Below are 25,285 nucleotides of genomic sequence, written 5' to 3'. Positions count from 1 at the left end.
GTTTTCAGGCTTTACTAATGAATTCTATTTTGATTTTTTATTCACATAATGAATTTTTATTCAAACCAAAGAATAGAAGATTTACTGTTATGCAATATTCTAATAATTGTATAAATACTATCAGCACATTTGTGAACGTATATTAGACTCACCAGCAGGCGTGTATTAGACGTGTGAGGTCGTTTGTTTACTCTTGAACATTGGCAAAAATTTAATATTTCCTCTACTTTGAGCTCGGTTTCAAGCCATTTCCAGTACTAAAACCAATCAAAATCATCTCTATTTCTGTAATATGTCTTCCATTCTATCAAATGAGACCAAAAATCGCAAGTACAACTATAAAAAACATACAAAAAAACACTGCAAAGTCGCTGTTTTAACCCTTTGACTGTCGAAGGGCCCAATCCTGAAGTGTCTCCTAGTGTCGCAAAATATTCGAAAAAAAAAATATTTTTTCTTATGAAAATGTTAAGATTATTTTTCTGATTGTTTTAGTTCCAAAAAAATTTTTTTTCCCATCAGTACTTACCGAGATATAGAGGCATGAAGTTTGCAGAAAATGAGCCGCGTATGGCAACAGCGGTGACTGCCGCTCACCCGTAAACTTTAGTTTACTTGTATTTGAAGGTTTGTTGTTTTTTTCACTATTTTATTTTTTCACATAACTTATGTGGCCTGTGAGACCAAAGTAAGGTGCAATGTACATATATACACTCGTTGTATACAACACAATAAGCACACAAACATAATTATCAATATATTGTTTACAAAACTTGTTTACAAAAACAAACAATACAAAAAATTGTTTATTACTATTGTTCTATAATATATATACCAATATACAGTCACTGAACATACTCCTAGAAGTTCTGCAGCTTGTGGAACTCTTTGAAACATGGTGTCATACACAGTGGTGTTTTACACTCCTCACACATAAAATATGGTGTCATACACAGTGGTGTTTTGCACTCCTCACATAAAATATGGTGTCATACACAGTGGTGTTTTACACTCCTCACACATAAAACATGGTGTCATACACAGTGGTGTTTTACACTCCTCACACATAAAACATGGTGTCATACACAGTGGTGTTTTAGACTCCTCACACATAAAACATGGTGTCATACACAGTGGTGTTTTACACTCCTCACACAAAACATGGTGTCATACACAGTGGTGTTTTACACTCCTCACACATAAAATATGGTGTCATACACAGTGGTGTTTTAGACTCCTCACACATAAAACATGGTGTCATACACAGTGGTGTTTTACACTCCTCACACAAAACATGGTGTCATACACAGTGGTGTTTTACACTCTCACACATAAAATCAGTGTGTGCGCATTTTTGTTGAAGTTTTTTTTTTATGTACAAAGACCAAACACCTCGTCTGAGCAGTTTTCTTCAAAGTATTAGCAGGCAGTTGTGTTATGTAGTTATCCTAGGTAAATGGTCGTGTGTCATCATTCCTTCCTTCCTAATTTCCTTCATTCCTTTCCTACCTGGAGGCTACCTGGAGGGCATTCCACCTCTCTTCCTACATTCCTTCATCTGTCCTTCCTTACTTTTTTCCTTCCTTTCATCTAGTCCTTCCTTCATTCCTGCCTTCCCTTCTTGCTTCTGGTTTCTATAATATATATACACATATATAGTCACTAGATACTTTCATAAAGCTGCTATTATCACCATTCAGCAAGCTTGTCTTGGGTGTGAGTGTGTGGCTTATAATTGTTTTGAGTCAGGAGTCGGCAGCTGTCAAAATGACATATTGTCTCATTACTCACTCCCCCTCCCGCCTGTCAAAACAATGGGGTCGGATGCTGCTTCCCCTCCATTCTATCTAATTATCTTTCTCCCTCATTCTATCTCTTTCAATCTGTCTCTCTCTTTCTCTCTGTCTGTCTATCTCTGTCTCACAGGTACACATAAATACAAGTATACATAGTGTAAATTACCTAGGATAACCCAAAAAATCCAGACAAAGTGCTATACTCTGCTTGAAGATGTAAGTAAACGTGATGATGACACAGTCCTGTGGCTCTCTCTGAGACAGAGCTAGACAGATAGACAGGGAGCTTGGCAGACAGACAAATAGACAGACAGACAAATGTTTGTTCGTCGTCGTCTTCTCCTCCTCCTCCTCTTCCTTCTCCTCTTCCTCCTCCTTCTCCTTCTCCTCCTCCCTCTTCTCCTTCTCCTCCTCCCTCTTCTCCTTCTCCTCTTCTTTCTTCTCCTCCTCCTCCTCCTCCTCCTCCTCCTCCTCCTTCTCCTCCTCCTTCTCGTTCTCCTCCTCCTTGTTCTCCTCCTCCTTCTCCTCCTTCTCCTCCTCTTCCTTCTCCTTCTCCTCCCTCTTCTCCTTCCCCTCCTCCCTCTTCTCCTTCTCCTCCTCCCTCTTCTCCTTCTCCTCCTCCTTCTTCTCCTTCTCCTCCTCCTTCTTCTCCTTCTCCTCCTTCTCCTCCTTCTCCTTCTCCTCATTCTACTCCACCTCCTCCTCCTCCTCCTCGTCCTTCTCCTCCTCCTCCTCCTCCTCCTCCTCGTCCTTCTCCTCCTCCTCCTCCTCCTCCTCCTCCTCCTCCTCCTCGTCCTCCTCCTCCTCCTCCTCCTCCTCCTCCTCCTCCTCCTCCTCCTCCTCCTCCTCGTCCTCCTCCTCCTCCTCCTCCTCCTCCTCCTCCTTCTACTCCTTCTACTCCTACTCCTCCTCCTCCTCCTCCTCCTCCTCCTCCTGCTCCTGCTACTCCTCCTCCTCCTCCTCCTCCTCCTCCTCCTTCTTCTCCTCCTCCTCCTTCTTCTCCTTCTCCTCCTCCTCCTCCTCCTCCTCCTCCTCCTCCTGGCTCTTGACATATGGACAGCTGCCCCCCTCCCTCCACCCTCGTTTACGCTCATCAAAGGTCAGCTCTTATCAGATGTTATCTCCCCTTATCTTGTCACTGTCATGGGGTGAACTGTTTTCATGCCTCAAGGGAACATATTATTATATATTATTATTATTAGGTATTATTATTATTATTATTCCTCTTCTTCCTATTCTTCTTCCTCCTGCCCCCTCCTTCCTCCTCCTCACTCCTTCCTCCTCCTCCCTCCCTCCTCCTCCTCCCTCCCTCCTTCCTCCTCCTCCCTCCTTCCTCCTCCTCCCTCCTTCCACCTCCTCCCTCCTTCTTCCTCCGTCCTTCCTCTTCCTCCTCCCTCCTTCTTCCTCCTTCCTTCCTCTTCCTCCTTCCTTCCTCTTCCTCCTTCCTTCCTCTTCCTCCTTCCTTCCTCTTCCTCCTTCCTTCCTCTTCCTCCTTCCTTCCTCTTCCTCCTTCCTTCCTCCTCTTCTTCCTCCTCCTCTTCTTCCTCCTCTTCTTCCTCCTCCTCTTCCTCCTCCTCCTCCTCCTCCTCCATTGCTTTTGGTCTCAAACTCCTCGAAATCATGAAATTGATCTTCAATGACACTTCCATCTGTGTTAGAGCATCACTTGGGAAGAGAAGAGTCCCAGATTTGCTGGGGAGTCACATATTTCTTACTGCTAGACATGCTGAAAAAGGACGACTGAAATGGTATTCCCACAATGCACCACTGGCTCCCCGATTTTTTTTATATGGTGCACACTGACCATGGAGACCCATTCTCTCACATGTGGGCCTACCAGCTTTCTCCTGCTTGATTTGAAGCCGCTAGAATTTATGCATATAGATACGTCAAACACAGTACCTATGACATATATATACGATCGCGACAGTCAAAGGGTTAATCAAAAATTATGGTCTCGGTTTTTTCTCTCATTATGTACTGTGTGCTGCAGGATTTGTTTTGTGGTGCACACATATCACATAGATGTATTCTCCCATATCAAGGCCAAAATTTACCGCTCACAGCTTATCAGAGTGAGCTGAGCTCATGACGAAGATCTACGGTTTGGGCCCTCAACGTAAAGCCGTAGATCTACGGCACGGACCCTCAAGGGGTTAAACCAAAAACACGGTCGGAGTTTTTTTTTTCCTCATGCACTGCATGCTGCAGGATTTTTTTTATGCTGTGCACACTGACCATGCAGACCCATTGCCTCACAAGTAGGTCTACCAGCTTTCTCCAGCTAGATTTGAAGCTGCTAGAATTTTGGTGTATTAATACATAACCAACACTGGCTTGTAAGCCATACCTATACGTTACCTATACTGCTAGATGATATAGATGATTTAATATTTAAAGAGTATACTAATCAAATGTATCTGAGGCCAGGAAAATAGTAGGGTGGTTGATGACAACCTGTAGAGATTGCATCTCCCCTATCCTAAATGTATTCCTAGATAATCTTGCTTTTTTTTTGGGGGGGGGGGGAGGGTTAAGGTTAGTTTCAAGCATGTGACTTTCCTTGTCTTACCAATGTTAGGTTTGTAGTTGGAGAATATACATCACAAGGAATTTAAGTACATAACTTGTGCTGGTCCTGGGAATCATAGCCTCTGCAGCCCAGTCTCGGACCATGTTTTCCTTGGTCTCCCTCTTATTTAGGTTTTGTATTCAAAGTATATTGATTTGGCTTGCATTATGTTGAGCTTTGTAGTGGCTTAAACAAATGTTTTTGTCAACTGTCAGCAAAGATCTCAAATGGAGTTAATTGTTATGAACGAAAAGTAAATTTATTACCTTCCCCAATTCTTTATTAATTATTGTAAAACCTTGCCTATAATATTTTACTAATGCAGTTTCTACTATACATAACCTGTTAATATATTAACTACTTTTTAACTAATATGTATCTTTACAGAGATCCCAGGATGAAGAGGATCTTGAAGCCACTACCCAAAATTTCACTACAAGTCTGAAATGCCTGAAAAATGTTGACCACTACAACAGCAAAAGCAGTGAACAGCTACAAGAACAGGTAGCTGCTGCCAATCTTTGTGCTAATGTTACTCAGTCAAATACATTTATTGCTTTTTTTTCAGCACTAATTGTTTTCCACGAAGGTAGGGTGACTCAAATAAAGGAAATGCATTTATCATCATTCATTCGATTGCTGCCTTGCCAGATATCACAGTTCAGAACATTCTTTGAGCTGCAACATCCTCACTCTTCTTCCCAGCCCTCCTTCCCACCTCTAGGAATCAAATCTGGTTAACTGGTTTCCCTGAATCCCTTCATAAGTGCTATTGGTCTAGTATTTTACACAAATTGTTAGTGTTATAGTTATTGGTAGGAATTGCCTAAGATGGTTTTATTGGTATCTGACACTTACTTAACTTGGTGATATCCATCATTGCAAGTGTCTTTCGTAGTTATTATGTAAAAAGCTGACAGATTCCATGAAAAGAAAAACATGGCCCAAAAATCACTTGTCACATTTTTTCAAATTTTTTAACCACTAGTGCCCCAAATGTATATATATGTTTTATTTTTCCTGCCTCCAAATTGGGCACGATTGGCTCGAGATACCTGGTCAGCATAGAATGTATCTTAACACTCGGTGTGCACCATATTAAAAAAATCTGGGACCACTTAGTACCTTGTGGGAGTGCCACTTAAATTGAGCGCCAGCTAGAGCAAACAGTGCGGCAAACACCAATGATTCACTGATGTAATGTCATATTAACACTCCCCTTTTAAGAGGAAAGTGATGTTAACCCCCAAGTTTAGGGTCTGTCTGTCTATGTTTGTCTGTCTGTATCTATCTTTCTTTTTATCTGTCTCACAGGTACACACAAATACAATAATACATAGTGTAAATTACCTAGGATAACCTAAAAAATCCGAAGTGCTGTACTGTGCTTGTAGATATAATGCATGAGAATACCTGTTGGTTCACAGTGGCTCTCTGAGACAGAGAGAGACAAGCAGAGAGACAGAAAGAGATAATCAGAGACAGAGATACCAGGTCATCAAATGTCACCCCTTATCTCTGCACCCTCGCTGGCACCCATCAAATGTCATCCCTTATCTCCTCTTATCTCTGCACTGTCTTATCTCTGCACCCTTGCTGGCACCTATCAAATGTCATCCCTTGCCACCACATCCACTACAACATTTACAGCTCCCTGGAGCGATAAAATGCATATGCAGTGCGCTCATTACTTACCTTAAAATATTTGTAGTCTTAACAAAATTTCGGCCAACTTTTTTATTTTTCAACCAATTTTTTTCATTTTTGGTGTACATTTAGAGGTTCATATGTAGAAGAATGTGACAAAGTTTCAGTATGATTGGCCAACAAACAACAGAGAAAAAAATATTTAATGACTTTTCATATATGGCAGCAAGGCATGACAAAATGGCACTACGAGTGGCACTTCCGACAATCCCAACAGTTAGAATACATCTGACACGAATTTTTGATGCACATGTTTCATCTAATATATCTTATTATCATGGAAAAAAAAAATACATTTGGTAGACTTTTTGGCATTCGCCTAAAAATCTGCCTTTTACCTCCCACAAAATCAAAAATATTTGATATATTCCAAAAAAAAGAAGCACCAACTAGTCAAACACACTTTGTTTTATATTGTCTGTGAAAATCATTTCAATACAATCATTAATAATGGTGTAGGTAAGCAAAATAAGTGAAAAAGTTACTTCCGAGATATAGGCCTGGAACGCCGGCCGGCCCGCAGTCTCAAAAAAAAATTTTTTCGCGAAAATCGCGTTTGTTTCAGTGATTTTCTAAGTAAACTGATGTTCTAGTGCAGTTATCCTTTTCAAAATACCGTTTTCTATCGCTCACAGACCAAACAATACAACAAGGAAACGAGGAGTAACTCATATCGAAATATTGCTGGTGGACTCTCGCCATATTATGGCCTATTTTATTCAGTCTAGAGTATATAACATGTTTGTTTGTTATTTATAGTGTTTATTATATCATATTAGATCAATTCTGATAGATAAATAAGCCGTATAGTCGATATATAAGCTGATATAAGCGTAATAATGAAGTGATTTCACCTGGCACCATCTGGAGGGGGAATACTGCCGAGTGTTCTCAGATGGCTCCCGATTGGCTGGCACTCTACTGATAAGCTCCACCTACTCTTATATGATGCCAAATAATCAATTATTATATTAGAGAGAATAATGCAAAGAAAAAGCGATAAAAACAAGGAAAAAATTCCAAAAAATACATGGGTTGAGAACAGACGCCCCACCTACATCGTCGTTACCATACCTGATATAAATGACTATAATTTCTTGTAGAAATGTCTTAGAACATTGATTCTTGTACCATTGTGTTGCCAAAGAGTTAAGCTATTTTTCTATATGAATAACTCAATTTCCATAATTTTTCTATTTTTTCTTGAGAGTGCGCTGAAAATTTCTTTTTCCGTCCTTAACCCTTTGACTGTTTTGGTCGTATATATACGTCTTACGAGCCACCGTTTTTGATGTATATATACATACTCCTAAATTCTAGCTTTACAGGTGGGGCACGGCGTATTTGAAAGACCGCTTGCTGTATAGCAAATTTTGATCATAACTTGAAATCGTTGTATTAACGGAACTGCATAAGGCGAAATGCTGTAAAGTGGGGCTCTACTGTACATGTTATTTCAAAGTTTTTTTTTTTTATTAACACGTTGGCCGTTTCCTGAGGCAGGGTGACACAAAAGAAAAAAACGCAAAAAGAAACATTCATCATCATTCAGCACTTTCACCATCACTTGTACATAATCACTGTCTTTGCAGAGGCGCTCAGATATGACAGTTTATATGTCCCTCCAAACTGCCAATATCCTAAACCCCTTCTTTAAAGTGCAGGCGCTGTACTTCCCATTTCCAGGATTCATGTCCGGCTAACCGGTTTCCCTGAATCCCTTCACAAAATATTACCCTGTTCATGCTCCAACAGCTTGTCAGGTCCCAGAAACCATTCGTCTTCATTCTCTCCTGTCTAACACGCTCGCGCACACTTGATGGAAATCCGAGCCCCTCACCTACAAATCCTACTTTTCCCCCTCCCTCCAACCTTTTTGGGAATGACCCCTACCCCACCGTCCTTCCCCAACAGATTTATACATTCTCCAAGTCATTCTCCTTTGTTGCATTCTCTCTAAACGACCAAACCACGTCAACAGTCCCTCTTCAGCCCTCTGGCTAATACTTTTAGTAACTCCACACCTCCTAATTTCCACACTACGAATTCTCTGCATAATATTTACGCCACACATTGCCCTTAGACACAACATCTCCATTGCCTCCAACCGCCGCCTCGCTGCAGCATTTACAACCCATGTTTCACACCCATACAATTGTTGGTACCACTATATTCTTGTACATTCCCTTCTTTGTCTCCACGGATAACATTCTTTGTCTCCACAGATACCTCAACATTTCACTCGACTTTTTTCCTTCATCATTTCTATGGTTTACTTCATCCTTCATAAACCCATCTGCTGGCAAGTCAACTCCCAAATATCTGGAAACATTCACTTCTTTTATACTCCCTCCCTCCAATGTGATATCCAAATTTTCTTTATCTAAATTGTTTGATACCTTCATCACTTTACTCTTATCTATATTCACTTTCAACTTTCTACCTTTACACACACTCCCAACTTGTCCACTAACTTTTGCATTTTTTCTTTAGAATCCCCCAAAAGCATAGTATCATCAGCAAACGGTAACTGTGTCAACTCCCATTTTGTATTTGATTCCCCTTAATTTAATCCCACCCCTCTCCCCAACACCCTAGCATTTACAGTGGACCCCCGGTTCATGATGCCATCGGTATCCGATAAATCCGGTGTTTGATACATTTTAACTCAAAAATTTTGCCTCGGTTCCCGTTAAAAAACCCGGTATATGCAATTCGTCTGAGACGTGTCCACATGTGGCCCGAACTGCCCCGTGTGTGCCAGTGTTTACAAGCCAGCCAGTGTGCTCGTATCTAAGGATATATTCGGTACATTCCATATTATCACAGTGTTTTTGGTGCTTGTTTCTGCAAAATAAGTCACCATGGGCCCCAAGAAAGCTTCTAGTGCCAACCCTTCGAGAAAAAGGGTGCTAATGACTATTGAAATGAAGAAAGAGATAATTGCAAAGTATGAAAGTGGAGCGCAAGTGTCGGAGCTGGCCAGGTTTCTACAGAACCCCAATCAACCATCTCTACTATAGTGACCAGGAAAATGGCAATCAAGGAAGCTGTTGTTGCAAAAGGTACAGCTGTGATTACGAAACAGCGACCGCAAGTGTTAGAAGATGCTGAGAGACTGTTATTGGTGTGGATAAATGAAAAACAGATAGCAGGAGATAGCATCTCTCAAGCGATCATTTGTGAAAAGGCTAGGCAGTTGCATGACGATTTGGTAAAGAAATTGCCTACAACTAGTGGTGATGTGAGTGAATTTAAGGCCAGCAAAGGTTGGTTTGAAAGATTTAAGAATCGTAGTGGCATACATAGTATGATTAAGCATGGTGAGGCTGCCAGTTTGGACCAAAAAGCAGCTGAAAAATATGTGAAAGAATTCAAGGAGTACATAGTGAAGACTTGAAACCTGAACAAGTGTTTAATTGTGATGAAACAGGCCTGTTTTGGAAGAAATTGCCAAGCAGGACCTACATTACTCAGGGTTAAAAGGCACTCCCAGGACATAAGCCTATGAAAGACAGGCTTACTCTTCTGATGTGTACCATGCTAGTGGTGATTGCAGAGTGAAGCCTTTATTGGTGTATCACTCAGAAACTCCCAGAGCGTTAAGGCAAAAGAATATCCTCAAGGCTAATTTGTGTGTGCTGTGGAGGGCAAACAGTAAGGCATGGGCCACTAGGGACTTTTTCTATGACTGGTTACACCATGCATTTGCCCCCAATGTGAAAAATTACCTAATTGAAAAGAAATTAGACCTTAGTGCCTCCTGGTATTAGACAATGCCCCTGGTCATCCTACAGACTTGGCAGAGTGACTTTCTGGGGACATGCGCTTCATTAAGGTCAAGTTTTTGCCTCTTAATACCACTCCTCTCCTGCAGCCCATGGACCAGCAGGTCATTTCCAACTTCAAGAAACTGTACACAAAAGCTATGTTTGAAAGGTGCTTTGAAGTGACCACAGACACACTATTGACTCTAAAAGAGTTTTGGAAGGATCACTTTACTATCCTCAGTTGTGTAAACCTTATAGGTAAGGCTTGGGAGGGAGTGACTAAGAGGACCTTGAACTCTGCTTGGAAAAAACTGTGGCCAGAATGTGTAGACAAAAGGGATTTTGAAGGGTTTGAGGCTAACCCTGGGAATCCTATGCCAGTTGAGGAATCCATTGCCATATGATAAAAAAACAAAATCTGGTGTTTGATGACTATCCACATCCATGAGGATGTCAAAATGTGACAGCCACAATTCACATCCACATCTGCATTTTACTGTAAGCAGATATCCACACCCGCAAAATAAGTGAGACATCCTCATACAAATCCACATCTGTGGATATCTAAATTTTCTCATCCAATACATCCCTTGTGTATACATAAATGTGTATATGCATGTGTAGTGTGACCTAAGTGTAATTAGAAGTAGCAAGACATTCCTGAAAAATTGCATGTACAGTGGACCCCCGGTTAACGATATTTTTTCACTCCAGAAGTATGTTCAGGTGCCAGTACTGACCGAATTTATTCCCATGAGGAATATTGTGAAGTAGATTAGTCCATTTCAGACCCCCAAACATACACGTACAAACGCACTTACATAAATACACTTACATAATTGGTCGCATTCGGAGGTGATCGTTATGCGGGGGTCCACTGTATATGAGACAGAAAAAAGACCCTAGCAATCCTACCATCATGTAAAGCAAATACATGTACGTACAGAATTCCGTTTTACACTCACTTAAGAGTATGGTGGTACCTCCCTGCCTACTACCTACCATGTACAGTATATATATGTACTTTATATACATTTAGATTTTTTTTTTTTTTTCAGGAAGATTCTGCTGCTGGAATTTTACAATGGGTAACAGTCAAGAACTTTATGTGTCATGACCATTTGAACTTCACATTTTCTCCAAATATCAACTTTGTGCAAGTAAGTTTGATGATGAATCAGTCTCATTTGCTGTTAGGAGAAGAGATAGGGTGAATTGTAAGTTCTTATGTACTAGACTAGCTTATCTGTGGTGTCTTCTTTCCACACTTGTCTCAATACTTCACCCTCTTTCAGCTGGATGGAGAGCTTGAAAGAAAAATTAAAGGCATTTGGGTAGTGTACATAAATCATGGATCAATAGCACTTCTTGTTTCTGGCTTCAGTAGTTATTTACGTTACTAGGTTAGTTTGAAATCTGTATTTCACAGCTAATGGAATGGCCAAAAAGCCCAGTTCATAAAATGGTTAGAGCTAATTAGATTCAAGAATTAAAATTACTTAGGTAGTTTGGTTTGTTAACCATACCTTGGTTGATTAATTAGTGTCAGCGGATCGTGTATTTAATTTGTGGAAGCACAGGAGGGCACTGCTTATACAGCAGGTTAGGTTCAGGCTACTGCTGTAAAGCAGAAACCTCCATAAAGCGATTTTTTTTTTTTTTTTTTGTTATAAATGGTAACATTTAAAAGGCATCTACAGAGACAAACCAGGACTAAGATTCATACAAGGAAAGTTGTGTATAAGGGAGGATTCAACCAGATGGTGACTGTAAAAGTTGGAAGTAGGGTAGACAGTTTTAGCAGAAGACCAGTCAATAGGATGACTGTGATCTCTGACATGACAGAAAAGAGCATTGTTGGTGTTGGCAAGCCTAACGCTATTTTTGTGCTCAATGAGTCTGTTAGAAAGAGATCAGCCAGTTTCTTCAAAGTACTGAAGAGGACAGGAAGAACAAAAAATAGAGTAGACACCAGGAGCATCTGTAGAGGGAGGAGAGGTATGAACTAGATTAGTGCAGTGTTAGTCTGGCAGAAAGTAAGTTTGATGTCTAAGGAACGGAGAGAGTTGTTGAGATTAGAAAGACCAGAAATATAGGGAAGGCAGAGGACAGGAGAGCTCCCAGGGTAGAGAGTTTGAGAGAGAAGAAATTCCATTTAGCATGTGAGAAGGCAGAGTGTATGAAATGGGAAGGGAGCCAAGACTGGAAAATGAATTATGAAGTGGAAATTTCTGATTCAAGAAACTGAGGATCACTGATGCGGAGAGCACGGAGAAAGAGGAAGATAACACTTTTCTTGACAGAGGAAGCATGATAAGAAAAGTAGTGAATGTACATGCCACTGTGCATAGGCTTGCGGTATATGGAAAAGGTGAAACCTGTATCTGAGTGGTGGACATGGACATAGAGGAAAGGAAGCAAGGAATTAGATTCCCATTCAGCTTTAAATTTAATGGAAGGGGGCAAGGTGTGCCTGCACCCCAGCACAGTGTGCAAGTTGTGTCAGTACAGTTTCGTGTAAGTATACATGTAATTATCAGCGTATGTATAATACAGTGGACCCTTGCCTAACGATATTAATCCATTCCTGAGAGCTCAACGTTAGGCGAAATTATTGTTAGCCGAATTAATTTTCCCCATAAGAAATAATGGAAATCAAATTAATCCATTCCTGACACCCCAAGGTATGAACCAAAAAAATTTTTTACCACATGAAATATTAATTTTAATACACACAAACTGAAGAAGGCATGCACAGTTCCATGACACTTACCTTTATTGAAGATCTGGTGATGATTGATGGGATGGGAGGAGGGGAGTTAATGTTTGGAAGGGGAATCCCCTTCCATTAGGACTTGAGGTGGCAAGTCCTTTTCCGGGGTTACTTCCCTTCTTTTAATGCCACTAGGACCAGCTTGAGAGTCACTGGACCTCTGTTGCACAACATATCTGTCCATAGAGGCCTGTACCTCCCATTCCTTTATGACATTCCTAAAGTGTTTCACAACATTTTCAGTGTAATAGTCACCAGCACAGCTTGCAATAGCTGTGTGAGGGTGATTTTCATCAAAAAAGGTTTGCACTTTAAGCCACATTGCACACATTTCCTTAATCTGTGAAGTAGGCAACTTCTTCAATTTCTCTATCCCCTCCTCTGGAGCAGTTTCCTCAGGTCTGGCCTTTTGCTGTTGAAGATGATCCAGCAGCTCATCAGTGGTTAGTTTGCCATTGTCCTCCTCCACCAACTCTTCCACATCCTCCCCACTAACCTCCAACCCCAAGGACTTCCCCAATGCCACAATGGATTCCTCAACTGGCATAGGATTCCCAGGGTTAGCCTCAAACCCTTCAAAATCCCTTTTGTCTACACATTCTGGCCACAGTTTCTTCCAAGCAGAGTTCAAGGTCCTCTTGGTCACTTCCTTCCAAGCCTTACCTATAATGTTTACACAATTGAGGATGCTAAAGTGATCTCTCCAAAACTCTCTTAGTCAATTGAGTTTCTGAGGTCACTACAAAGCACCTTTCAAACATAGCTTTTGTGTAGTTTCTTGAAGTTGGAAATGACCTGCTGGTCTATGGGCTACAGGAGAGGAGTGGTATTAGGAAGCAAAAACTTGACCTTAATGAAGCTAATTTCCGCAGAAAGTCACTCTGCCACGTCTGAAGGATGACCAGGAGCATTGTCTAATACCAGGAGGCACTTAAGGTCTAATTTCTTTTCAATTAGTTAATTTTTCACAGTGGGGGCAAATGCATGGTGTAACCAGTCATAGAAAAATCCCTAGTGACCTATGCCTTACTGTTTGCCCTCCACAGCACACACAAATTAGCCTTGAGGACATTGTTTTTCCTGAACACTCTGGGAGTTTCAGAGTGATACACCAATAAAGGCTTCACTTTGCAATCACCACTAGCATTAGCACACATCAACAGAGTAAGCCTGTCTTTCATAGGCTTATGTCCTGGAAGTGCCTTTTCCTCCTGAGTAATGTAGGTCCTGCTTTGCATTTTCTTACAAAACAGGTCTGTTTCGTCACAATTAAACACTCGTTCAGGTTTCAGTCCTTTACTGTCTATGTACTCCTTGAATTCTTGCACATATTTTTCAGCCGCTTTGTGGTCCGAACTGGCAGCCTCACCATGCCTTATCACACTATGTATGCCACTACGATTCTTAAATCTCTCAAACCAACCTTTGCTGGCCTTAAATTCACTCACATCATCACTAGTTGCAGGCATTTTTCTAATTAAATCGTCGTGCAACTTCCTAGCCTTTTCACATATGATCGCTTGAGAGATGCTGTCTCCTGCTATCTGTTTTTCATTTATCCACACCAATAACAGTCTCTCAACATCTTCTATCACTTGCGATCTCTGTTTCAAAAACAAAGTTGCACCTTTGGCAAGAACAGCTTCCTTGATTGCCGTTTTCTTGGCCACAATAGTAGCGATGGTTGATTGGGGTTTTGTGTACAACCTGGCCAGCTCAGACACACGCACTCCACTTTCATACTTAGCAATGATCTCTTTCTTCGTATCCATAGTAATTCTCACCCTTTTTGCTGTAGGGTTGGCACTAGAAGCTTTCTTGGGGCCCATGGTCACTTATTTTGCAGGTGCAATCGCTAAAAAGACTGTGATAATATGAAATGTTCCGATTGTATGCTTGGAAGCGACCGCAGTGGCTCGCTTGTGAACACTTGCACCCACGGAACAAGCGAGGCGGGCTCAGGCCGCACGTGGACATGTCTCGAACGAATCGCGTTGAGCGAGTTTTTTAGCGCTAGCCGAGGGAAAATTTTTGCGTTAAAGTGTATCGCTAGGCGGATTTAACGTTATGTGATGCGTTCGTTAGGCGTGGGTCCACTGTATGTGAAATAACTTTAAAACACTTGAAATTTTGGAAAGTTTCCAAACATAGTGGAGAGTCGTGCTCACTGAATGTGTAAACAAACCAGGTGGGGCACGGTGGCCGTATTTGAAAAATGGGGAGCTGTACAGTGAGTTTTGGTTATAATTTGAAATGTCCGTATTAGCGAGATGCTGTAAAGTGGGGCCCTACTGTTCCTTGTTCACTGAGTTTAATAATTTCTAACTTGGCATTTAAAGTAAGAGGTTTATGACTCAAGTGTTTACATTGAAGCTTATGTGTGAACAGTATTTACATAAAGGTAGGGAAGTTTTTATTGCATTTATGGATTTAGAAAAGGCATATGATAGTGGATAGAGGAGCAATGTGGCAGATGTTGCAAGTATATGGAATAGGTGGTAAGTTACTAAATGCTGTAAAGAGTTTTTATGAGGATAGTGAGGCTCAGGTTAGCGTGTGTAGAAGAGAGGGAGACTACTTCCCAGTAAAAGTAGGTCTTAGACAGGGATGTGTAATGTCACCATGGTTGTTTGTTTAATATATTTATAGATGTGGTTGTAGAAGAAGTAAATGCTAGGGTGTTCGGGAGAGGGGTGGGATTAAATTATGGGGAATCAAATTCAAAATGGGAATTAACACAGTTACTTTTTGCTGATGATACTGTGCTTGTTGGAGATTTTAAAGAAAAATTGCAAAGGTTAGTGGATGAGTTTGGGAATGTGTGTAAAGGTAGAAAGTTGAAAGTGAACATAGAAAAGAGTAAAGTGATGAGGGTATCAAATGATTTAGATAAAGAAAAATTGGATATCAAATTGGAGAGGAGGAGTATGGAAGAAGTGAATGTTTTCAGATACTTGGGAGTTGACGTGTCGGCGGATGGATTTATGAAGGATGAGGTTAATCATAGAATTGATGAGGGAAAAAAGGTGAGTGGTGCATTGAGGTATATGTGGAGTCAAAAAACGTTATCTATGGAGGCAAAGAAGGGAATGTATGAAAGTACTGTATAGTAGTACCAACACTCTTATATGGGTGTGAAGCTTGGGTGGTAAATGTAGCAGCGAGGAGACGGTTGGAGGCAGTGGAGATGTCCTGTCTAAGGGCAATGTGTGGTGTAAATATTATGCAGAAAATTCGGAGTGTGGAAATTAGGAAAAGGTGTGGAGTTAATAAAAGTATTAGTCAGAGGGCAGAAGAGGGGTTGTTGAGGTGGTTTGGTCATTTAGAGAGAATGGATCAAAGTAGAATGACATGGAAAGCATATAAATCTATAGGGGAAGCAAGGCGAGGTAGGGGTCGTCCTCGAAAGGGTTGGAGAGAGGGGGTAAAGGAGGTTTTGTGGGCAAGGGGCTTGGACTTCCAGCAAGCGTGCGTGAGCGTGTTAGATAGGAGTGAATGGAGACGAATGGTACTTGGGACCTGATGATCTGTTGGAGTGTGAGCAGGGTAATATTTAGTGAAGGGATTCAGGGAAACCAGTTATTTTCGTATAGTCGGACTTGAGTCCTGGAAATAGGAAGTACAATGCCTGCACTTTAAAGGAGGGGTTTGGGATATTGGCAGTTTGGAGGGATATGTTGTGTATCTTTATACGTATATGCTTCTAAACTGTTGTATTCTGAGCACATCTGCAAAAACAGTGATTATGTGTGTGTGTGGTGAAAGTGTTGAATGATGATGAAAGCATTTTCTTTTTGGGGATTTTCTTTCTTTTTTGGGTCACCCTGCCTCGGTGGGAGACGGCCGACTTGTTGAAAAAAAAAAAAGTTTATGACTCCTCTTTTTATCACAACTACCCTTAGACGCCATCGTAAATGAGATAGATAAGGAAAATGTAAACAAACTGAGAGTGAACGGTTGGTGGGTGTTCAATGGAACCCTTAATGATTCCTGTCCAGTTGCTGGTCATACACGTTCATTTCACATTACACGTGCGTTTGTGAAGGTTTTACCCAGCAATACAATGGAGTAGAAGATGTATGGGGTAAGTTTAAGAATATAGTGTTCAGCAGAAGTTTGTGGTTACAGGAAAGTGGGTGTGGGAGGAAAGAAGATCGATTGGTGGAATGATGTAAAGAGAGTAGTAAGAGAGAAAAAGCTAGCACAAGAGAGGTTCTTACAAAGTAGAAGTGATGCAAGGAGGGAGGACTATATGGAGAGAAAGAGAGGTTGTGAGAGTGGTGAAGCAATGTAAAAAAAAAAAGAGAGCAAATGAGGGAGTGGGTGAGATGTTATAAAAAAATTTTGTTGAGAATAGGAAAAAGTTTTGGAGTGAGATTAATAAGTTGAGAAAACCTAGGGAACGAATGGATTTGTTAAAAATAGGAGAGGAGAGTTATTAAACAGAGAGTTAGAGGTACAGTGGTCCCTCGTTTATCTTCGTTAATCCGTTCCTGGAAGTGCAACAATTATCGAAATAGACGATTTTCGAATCAATTTTCCCCATAAGTAGTAATGTAAATACAATTAATCCATTCCTGACACCCAGAAGTATTAAAACAAAAATTTTTTTTACATGAAATATAGATGTAGTACATAAACAATACAATGGGACATGATGAATGAAACATTAACAGCATAACACTAACCTTTATTGGCGATTCTTCTTAGTGTATAGAAGACTGGAAGAGGCAACAGATTGCATTAGTTACTGTTTGAAGGGGAATCCCCTTCCAGGCAGGTTAGGTTCCAGGCTACAGCCATAAAGCGGAACACTCTCTTTTTCGCCTTATAAATTAATACAAATGCTAGATAACAAGTTCACACTAACATATATTAAGTTAGCAATAGAACTTGGCATCAAAAAAAAAAAAAATAAAAAAGTACAATACACACATAGTGCACTCATTACTTACCTTAAAATATTTGTAATCTTAATCTAGGGTGAGACAAGTAGTATTTATTGTAAGAAATCAAGTGTGGTGTGTATGGTAGTCAGCCGGGCTACCATACCAGGCCACCCCACCTGCACATAATATTCTTTTACATTTAAGCATCCCAGAGCGATAAAATGCATATACAGTTTACTCATTACTTACCATAAAATATTTGTAGTCTTAATCTAGGGTGAGATGAGTAGTATTTATTGTAAGAAATCAAGTGTGGTATGTATGGTAGTCAGCCGGGCTACCATACCAGGCCAACCCACCCACACATACTATTCTATGATATTTAAGCATCCCAGAGTGATAAAATGCATATACAGTTCACTCATTACTTACCTTAAAATATTTGTAGTCTTAATGTAGGGTCAGGGGTGAGTAAACGAGATAAGACGAATAAATGAGAGAGAGAGAGAGAATGAGTACACGAGAGAGGACAGGTGTGGAGTTATGCAAACAAAAATAATAATAATAATAATAATAATAATAATAATAATTTTATTTCTTGGTAAAGGTTACAATGTGTAATTACAATTTTGATTTGCTAAGTACAAAGATAGCCACTATCATGCCGAGGCATTTTGGGCAAACTAATCCTAATACATAGTAACTAATTAAAATTAGATAAGATAATAGTACATAGTAATTATTACTTAAAACTAAACATAAGTTTTGTAAACAAAGTGTACACGTCTGATTTGTGTACAAGTTACATTGTGTACAAGTTGTCTCTACATTGATACGGTAGAATAAATAAAGAAGAGCACTCCCATTCTCATGTAACACCATTTTTAGAAGAAATGACACTCTGAGTGAAGGCATTGGAAATAAGTCACTCTGACTTTTTTGGGTTATCCTAGGTTCTCTACACATATGTTATGTATGATAATCTATGTAACTGTATTTGTGTATACCTGAATAAACTAACTTACATATGACTTACATACTAGCATAAGAGAAAATGTGTTACACAGTAACACATTTTCTCTTATGTTAGACTAGAGAAAATGTTATTGTTGCCGTCACTTGTACAAGTTATCTGGCTACATCATCTCATATTTATGTTTGTTTATTCTATTGTGGGGTGTATTTATCATCTTTATATGTTATGTATCGTGTTTATTATATAATTTTGAAAAAAATATCATGGATGGATTAATGAAAATGTGTATATTAACGTAATATACGACATTTAATGAGACTCGGTGATGATTATTATTATTATTTCAAATATGGCGTCATTTGTGGAAGTCATCTGGCTACCACATCTCATATTTATATTTATTCTACTGTGGCATGTATTTATCATCTTTATATGTTATGCATTGTGTTTATTATATAATTTTGAAAAAATATCATAGATGGATTAATGAAAATGTGTATATTAACGTAATATATGACATTTAAATGAGACTCGGTGAGTATTATTGTCATTACTAATATGACGTCTCGAGATATAAGACACTCTTCCTGATTTTAATGTGTACCTGCATGCCAGCACAGTGTGTAAGTTTATTTAGGTACAGGTATAAATAACAAAAAAGGCACAATACCGTGACTGGAACGATACACAAATAACCCGCACATCAAAGAGAGAAGCTTACGACGACGTTTAGGTCTGACTTGGACCATTTACAAAGTCACACTAACCAGAAGTGGAGCAGGATGGCTATATATAGGCAGGAAGAGGTGGTGGTGGTAGTAGTAGTACACGTGTGTGGCATCTGGGTGTCTTTGTTGTGGACGTTTCGCCATCCAGTGGCTGGCTGGATGGTGAAACGTCTACGATGGGGATGCCTGGGTGTTGCGCATGTGTCTTAATTTCATCATGTCGGTATTATATATGTACTATTCTTGTACTACTACTACTACTAATACCACCACCACCTCTTCCTGCCTATATATAGCCGTCCTGCTCCACTTCTGGTTAGTGTGACTTTGTAAATGGTCCAAATTGGACCGAAACGTCGTCGTAAGCTTCTCTCTTTTATGTGCGGGTTATTTGTGTTAGGTACAGGTATACATAAGTATAATTATCAGAGTATATATAAAATATGAAATAACTTTTAAAAACACTTGAAATTTTGGAGTTTCCAGACATAATGGAGAGACTTAGTGCTTACAGATCTCAGAAAGAATGTAAACAAACAGGGTGAGGCGCGGTGACCGCATTAGAAAGTCAGGTGGGGGGAGCCGTATAGTGAGTTTGTCATGATTTGAAATGACTGTATTAGTGGAACGCCGTAAAGCGAAACGCTGTAAAGCGGGGCCCTACTGTATGGTATATATACGTATATATATATACAGTGGACCCTTGCCTAATGAACGCATCGCATAACATTAAATCTGCCTAGCGATACATTTTAACGCAAAAATTTTGCCTCGGCTAGTGCTAAAAAACTCGCCCAACGTGATTCGTTCCGTTCGAGACATGTCCACGTGTGGCCTGAGCGCGCCTCACTTGTCCCGTGGGTGCCATTGTTTACAAGCCAGCCACTGCAGTCGCATCCAAACATATAATAGGAACATTTCATATTATCACAGCGTTTTTAGTGATTGCACCTGCAAAATAAGTCACCATGGGCCCCAAGAAAGCTTCTAGTGCGAACCCTGTGATAAAAAGGGTGAGAATTAGTATGGAAATTAAGAAAGATTTTGAAGGGTTTGGGGCTAACCCTGAGAGGCCTATGCCAGTTGTGGAATCCATTGTGCCTACTTCAAAGATTAAGGAAATGTGTGCAAAGTGGGTTGAACTACAAACCTTTATGGATGAAAATCACCCTAACACAGCTATTGCAATCTGTGCTGGTGACTATTACAATGACAATGTTATGGCCCATTTTAGACAAATCTTAAAGGAACGGGAGGTACAGAGCTCTGTGGCCAGATATGTTGTGCGACAGAGGTCCAGTGACTCTCCAGCTGGTCCTAGTGGCATTAAAAGAAGAAGGGAAGTAACCCTGGAAAAGGTCTTGACACCTCTAAGTACTAATGGAAAGGGATTCCCCTTCTAAACATTAACACCATCCACACTCTCCCCTCCTCCCATCCCATTAATCATCACCAGATCTTCAATAAAGGCAAGTGTCATGTAATTGTACATGTCTTCTTCAGTTTGTGTGTACAGTCCTCCCTCACAAATCCGGCAATCAGTTATTCGGTTCCTTCAGTTACTCGGCACTAATTTTGGCTAGCATAATTTCAAATTTCCAGGGTCGCCACACCACCCTGCTGCTACCATTTGGTGGCGCTACTTGCTGCATAAGTCATTCCAATTTCTTTTTCTCCATTTATTGTTTTAACTTCCTTGCTTTTAGCCCTAGCTATGGTTCCAATGAATAAAAGAAATGCTTCTCATTATGTAAAGCACCTACACAGTACATTATCCATTAAAGATAAGGTGGCTTTGAAGCCACTGTCGGTTGTCATGAGCTTAGTCTCATGAAGTAGGAGAATATGCTTTATTATTATGCTAATATCAACACTACAACTTATTTGCCTATCACAATTGATCTAATATGACATAAGAAACAATATAAATAACATAAAACATGTTAAATACTCCAGAATGAATAATATTTGGCATAACACCAAGCAGTTCGACAGAGTTATGAAGAGGTTATGGTAAACAAATGCCATTCTCCTATCCTTGTCTTGGTGGCTTATATTCGAGAAAACGGAGTATAGCACAGGGCTAACTATGATATACACTCGTACTCCACCATAAACATGAAACAAAAAAGTTATTTTCTCTCTATAGATTATCACACATAGCAGCATATGTGTAGAGAACCTATGATAACCCCAAAAAAGTCAACGTGGCTTATTTCTAGTACCTGGCTTGGGTTAGCCATATATTATTTTTGGTAAATATTCGATTCCCAGCCAGGGCAGAAACATTAAGTGTGTTTCTTTACACCTGTTGTCTATGTTTACCCATCAGTAAATGGGCACCTGGGTGTTAGTCAACTAGTGTGGGTGTTATCCTGGGACACTGACCTAATTTTCTTGAAATACTCAGCATAACAAGCGGCTTTCTATACAGTAGTATGTCACTGATGTCAGCTAGGCCTGTATACCTTGTATGTGTAGTAAATAAAGATATTATTATTATTATTATTATTATTATTTTATTCATTATTATCACACTGGCCGATTCCCACCAAGGCAGGGTGGCCCGAAAAAGAAAAACTTTCACCATCATTCACTCCATCACTGTCTTGCCAGAAGGGTGCTTTACACTACAGTTTTTAAACTGCAACATTAACACCCCTCCTTCAGAGTGCAGGCACTGTACTTCCCATCTCCAGGACTCAAGTCCGGCCTGCCGGTTTCCCTGAACCCCTTCATAAATGTTACTTTGCTCACACTCCAACAGCACGTCAAGTATTAAAAACCATTTGTCTCCATTCACTCCTATCAAACACGCTCACGCATGCCTGCTGGAAGTCCAAGCCCCTCGCACACAAAACCTCCTTTACCCCCTCCCTCCAACCTTTCCTAGGCCGACCCCTACCCAGCCTTCCTTCCACTACAGACTGAAACACTCTTGAAGTCATTCTGTTTCGCTCCATTCTCTCTACATGTCCGAGCCACCTCAACAACCCTTCCTCAGCCCTCTGGACAACAGTTTTGGTAATCCCGCACCTCCTCCTAACTTCCAAACTACGAATTCTCTGCATTATATTCACACCACACATTGCCCTCAGACATGACATCTCCACTGCCTCCAGCCTTCTCCTTGCTGCAACATTCATCACCCATGCTTCACACCCATATAAGAGCATTGGTAAAACTATTTTCTCATACATTCCCCTCTTTGCCTCCAAGGACAAAGTTCTTTGTCTCCACAGACTCCCAAGTGCACCACTCACCCTTTTCCCCTCATCAATTCTATGATTCACCTCATCTTTCATAGACCCATCCGCTGACACGTCCACTCTCAAATATCTGAATACATTCACCTCCTCCATACTCTCTCCCTCCAATCTGATATTCAATCTTTCATCACCTAATCTTTTTGTTATCCTCATAACCTTACTCTTTCCTGTATTCACCTTTAATTTTCTTCTTTTGCACACCCTACCAAATTCATCCACCAATCTCTGCAACTTCTCTTCAGAATCTCCCAAGAGCACAGTGTCATCAGCAAAGAGCAACTGTGACAACTCCCACTTTATGTGTGATTCTTTATCTTTTAACTCCACGCCTCTTGCCAAGACCCTCGCATTTACTTCTCTTACAACCCCATCTATAAATATATTAAACAACCACGGTGACATCACACATCCTTGTCTAAGGCCTACTTTTACTGGGAAATAATTTCCCTCTTTCCTACATACTCTAACTTGAGCCTCACTATCCTCGTAAAAACTCTTCACTGCTTTCAGTAACCTACCTCCTACACCATACACCTGCAACATTGCCCCCCTATCCCTATATATATATATATATATATATATATATATATATATATATATATATATATATATATATATATATATATATATATATATATATATATATATATATATATATATATATATATATATATATATATATATATATATATATATATATATATATATATATATATATATATATAATTATAAATATATATATATAATTATAAATATATATATATAATATTTATAAATATATATATATATATACGTATATATATATATGGGAAATGTTGAGTGAATGCGTGGGGAGTTTTGAATCAAGTGTGAGAGTAATGGTGGTTGGGGATTTCAATGCTAAAGTGGGTAAAAATGTTAGGGAGGGAGTAGTAGGTAAATTTGGGGTGCCAGGGGTAAATGTAAATGGGGAGCCTTTAATTGAGCTATGTGTAGAAAGAAATTTGGTAATAAGTAACACATATTGTATGAAAAAGAGGATAAATAAATATACAAGGTATGATGTAGCACGTAATGAAAGTAGTTTGTTAGATTATGTATTGGTGGATAAAAGGTTGATGGGTAGGCTCCAGGATGTACATGTTTATAGAGGGGCAACTGATATATCGGATCATTATTTAGTTGTAGCTACAGTTAGAGTAAGAGGTAGATGGGAAAAGAGGAAGGTGGCAACAACAAGTAAGAGGGAGGTGAAAGTGTATAAACTAAGGGAGGAGGAAGTTCGGGCGAGATATAAGCGACTATTGGCAGAAAGGTGGGCTAGTGCAAAGATGAGTAGTGGGGGGGTTGAAGAGGGTTGGAATAGTTTTAAAAATGCAGTATTGGAATGTGGGGCAGAAGTTTGTGGTTATAGGAGGGTGGGGGCAGGAGGAAAGAGGAGTGATTGGTGGAATGATGAAGTAAAGGGTGTGATAAGAGAAAAAGGTAGCTTACGAGAGGTTTTTACAAAGCAGAAGTGTTATAAGAAGAGCAGAGTATATGGAGAGTAAAAGAAAGGTGAAGAGAGTGGTGAGAGAGTGCAAAAGGAGAGCAGATGAAAGAGTGGGAGAGGCACTGTCAAGAAATTTTAATGAAAATAAGAAAAAATTTTGGAGTGAGTTAAACAAGTTAAGAAAGCCTAGGGAAAGTATGGATTTGTCAGTTAAAAACAGAGTAGGGGAGTTAGTAGATGGGGAGAGGGAGGTATTAGGTAGATGTCGAGAATATTTTGAGGAACTTTTAAATGTTAAGGAAGAAAGGGAGACGGTAATTTCATGCACTGGCCAGGGAGGTATACCATCTTTTAGGAGTGAAGAAGAGCAGAATGTAAGTGTGGTGGAGGTACGTGAGGCATTACGTAGAATGAAAGGGGTAAAGCAGCTGGAACTGATGGGATCATGACAGAAATGTTAAAAGCAGGGGGGGATATAGTGTTGGAGTGGTTGGTACTTTTGTTTAATAAATGTATGAAAGAGGGGAAGGTATCTAGGGATTGGCGGAGAGCATGTATAGTCCCTTTATATAAAGGGAAAGGGGACAAAAGAGATTGTAAAAATTATAGAGGAATAAGTTTACTGAGTATACCATGAAAAGTATACGGTAGGGTTATAATTGAAAGAATTAGAGGTAAGACAGAATGTAGAATTGCGGACGAGGAAGGACGCTTCAGAGTGGGTAGGGGATGTGTAGATCAAGTGTTTACATTGAAGCATATATGTGAACAGTATTTAGATAAAGGTAGGGAAGTTTTTATTGCATTTATGGATTTAGAAAAGGCATATGATAGAGTGGATAGAGGAGCAATGTGGCAGATGTTGCAAGTATATGGAATAGGTGGTAAGTTACTAAATGCTGTAAAGAGCTTTTATGAGGATAGTGAGGCTCAGGTTAGGGTGTGTAGAAGAGAGGGAGAATACTTCCCGGTAAAAGTAGGTCTTAGACAGGGATGTGTAATGTCACCATGGTTGTTTAATATATTTATAGATGGGGTTGTAAAAGAAGTAAATGCTAGGGTGTTCGGGAGACGGGTGGGATTAAATTATGGGGAATCAAATTCATAATGGGAATTGACACAGTTACTTTTTGCTGATGATACTGTGCTTATGGGAGATTCTAAAGAAAAATTGCAAAGGTTAGTGGATGAGTTTGAGAATGTGTGTAAAGGTAGAAAGTTGAAAGTGAACATAGAAAAGAGTAAGGTGATGAGGGTATCAAATGATTTAGATAAAGAAAAATTGGATATCAAATTGGGGAGGAGGAGTATGGAAGAAGTGAGTGTTTTCAGAT

At 39.9% G+C, this 25,285-nt stretch overlaps 1 protein-coding gene across 1 annotated transcript in view; it reads left to right on the top strand.

Moving 5' to 3' along the window:
• Nucleotides 1–25,285, top strand: part of SMC6 (Structural maintenance of chromosomes 6) — a gene marked incomplete at its 3' end in the record, with an annotated part of 143,130 nt that overhangs the window by 41,860 nt on the left and 75,985 nt on the right. The window contains 2 exon segments of the mRNA XM_070094300.1: nt 4,756–4,872; nt 10,904–11,005. Coding sequence (XP_069950401.1) covers nt 4,756–4,872; nt 10,904–11,005 — 219 coding nt within the window.

The sequence above is a fragment of the Cherax quadricarinatus genome, chromosome 45, assembly GCF_038502225.1.
Source record: "Cherax quadricarinatus isolate ZL_2023a chromosome 45, ASM3850222v1, whole genome shotgun sequence".
Classification (NCBI taxonomy): domain Eukaryota; kingdom Metazoa; phylum Arthropoda; class Malacostraca; order Decapoda; family Parastacidae; genus Cherax; species Cherax quadricarinatus.
Note: the sequence above shows the minus strand (reverse complement) of the source record. Positions and strands in the feature narration are given on the sequence as shown.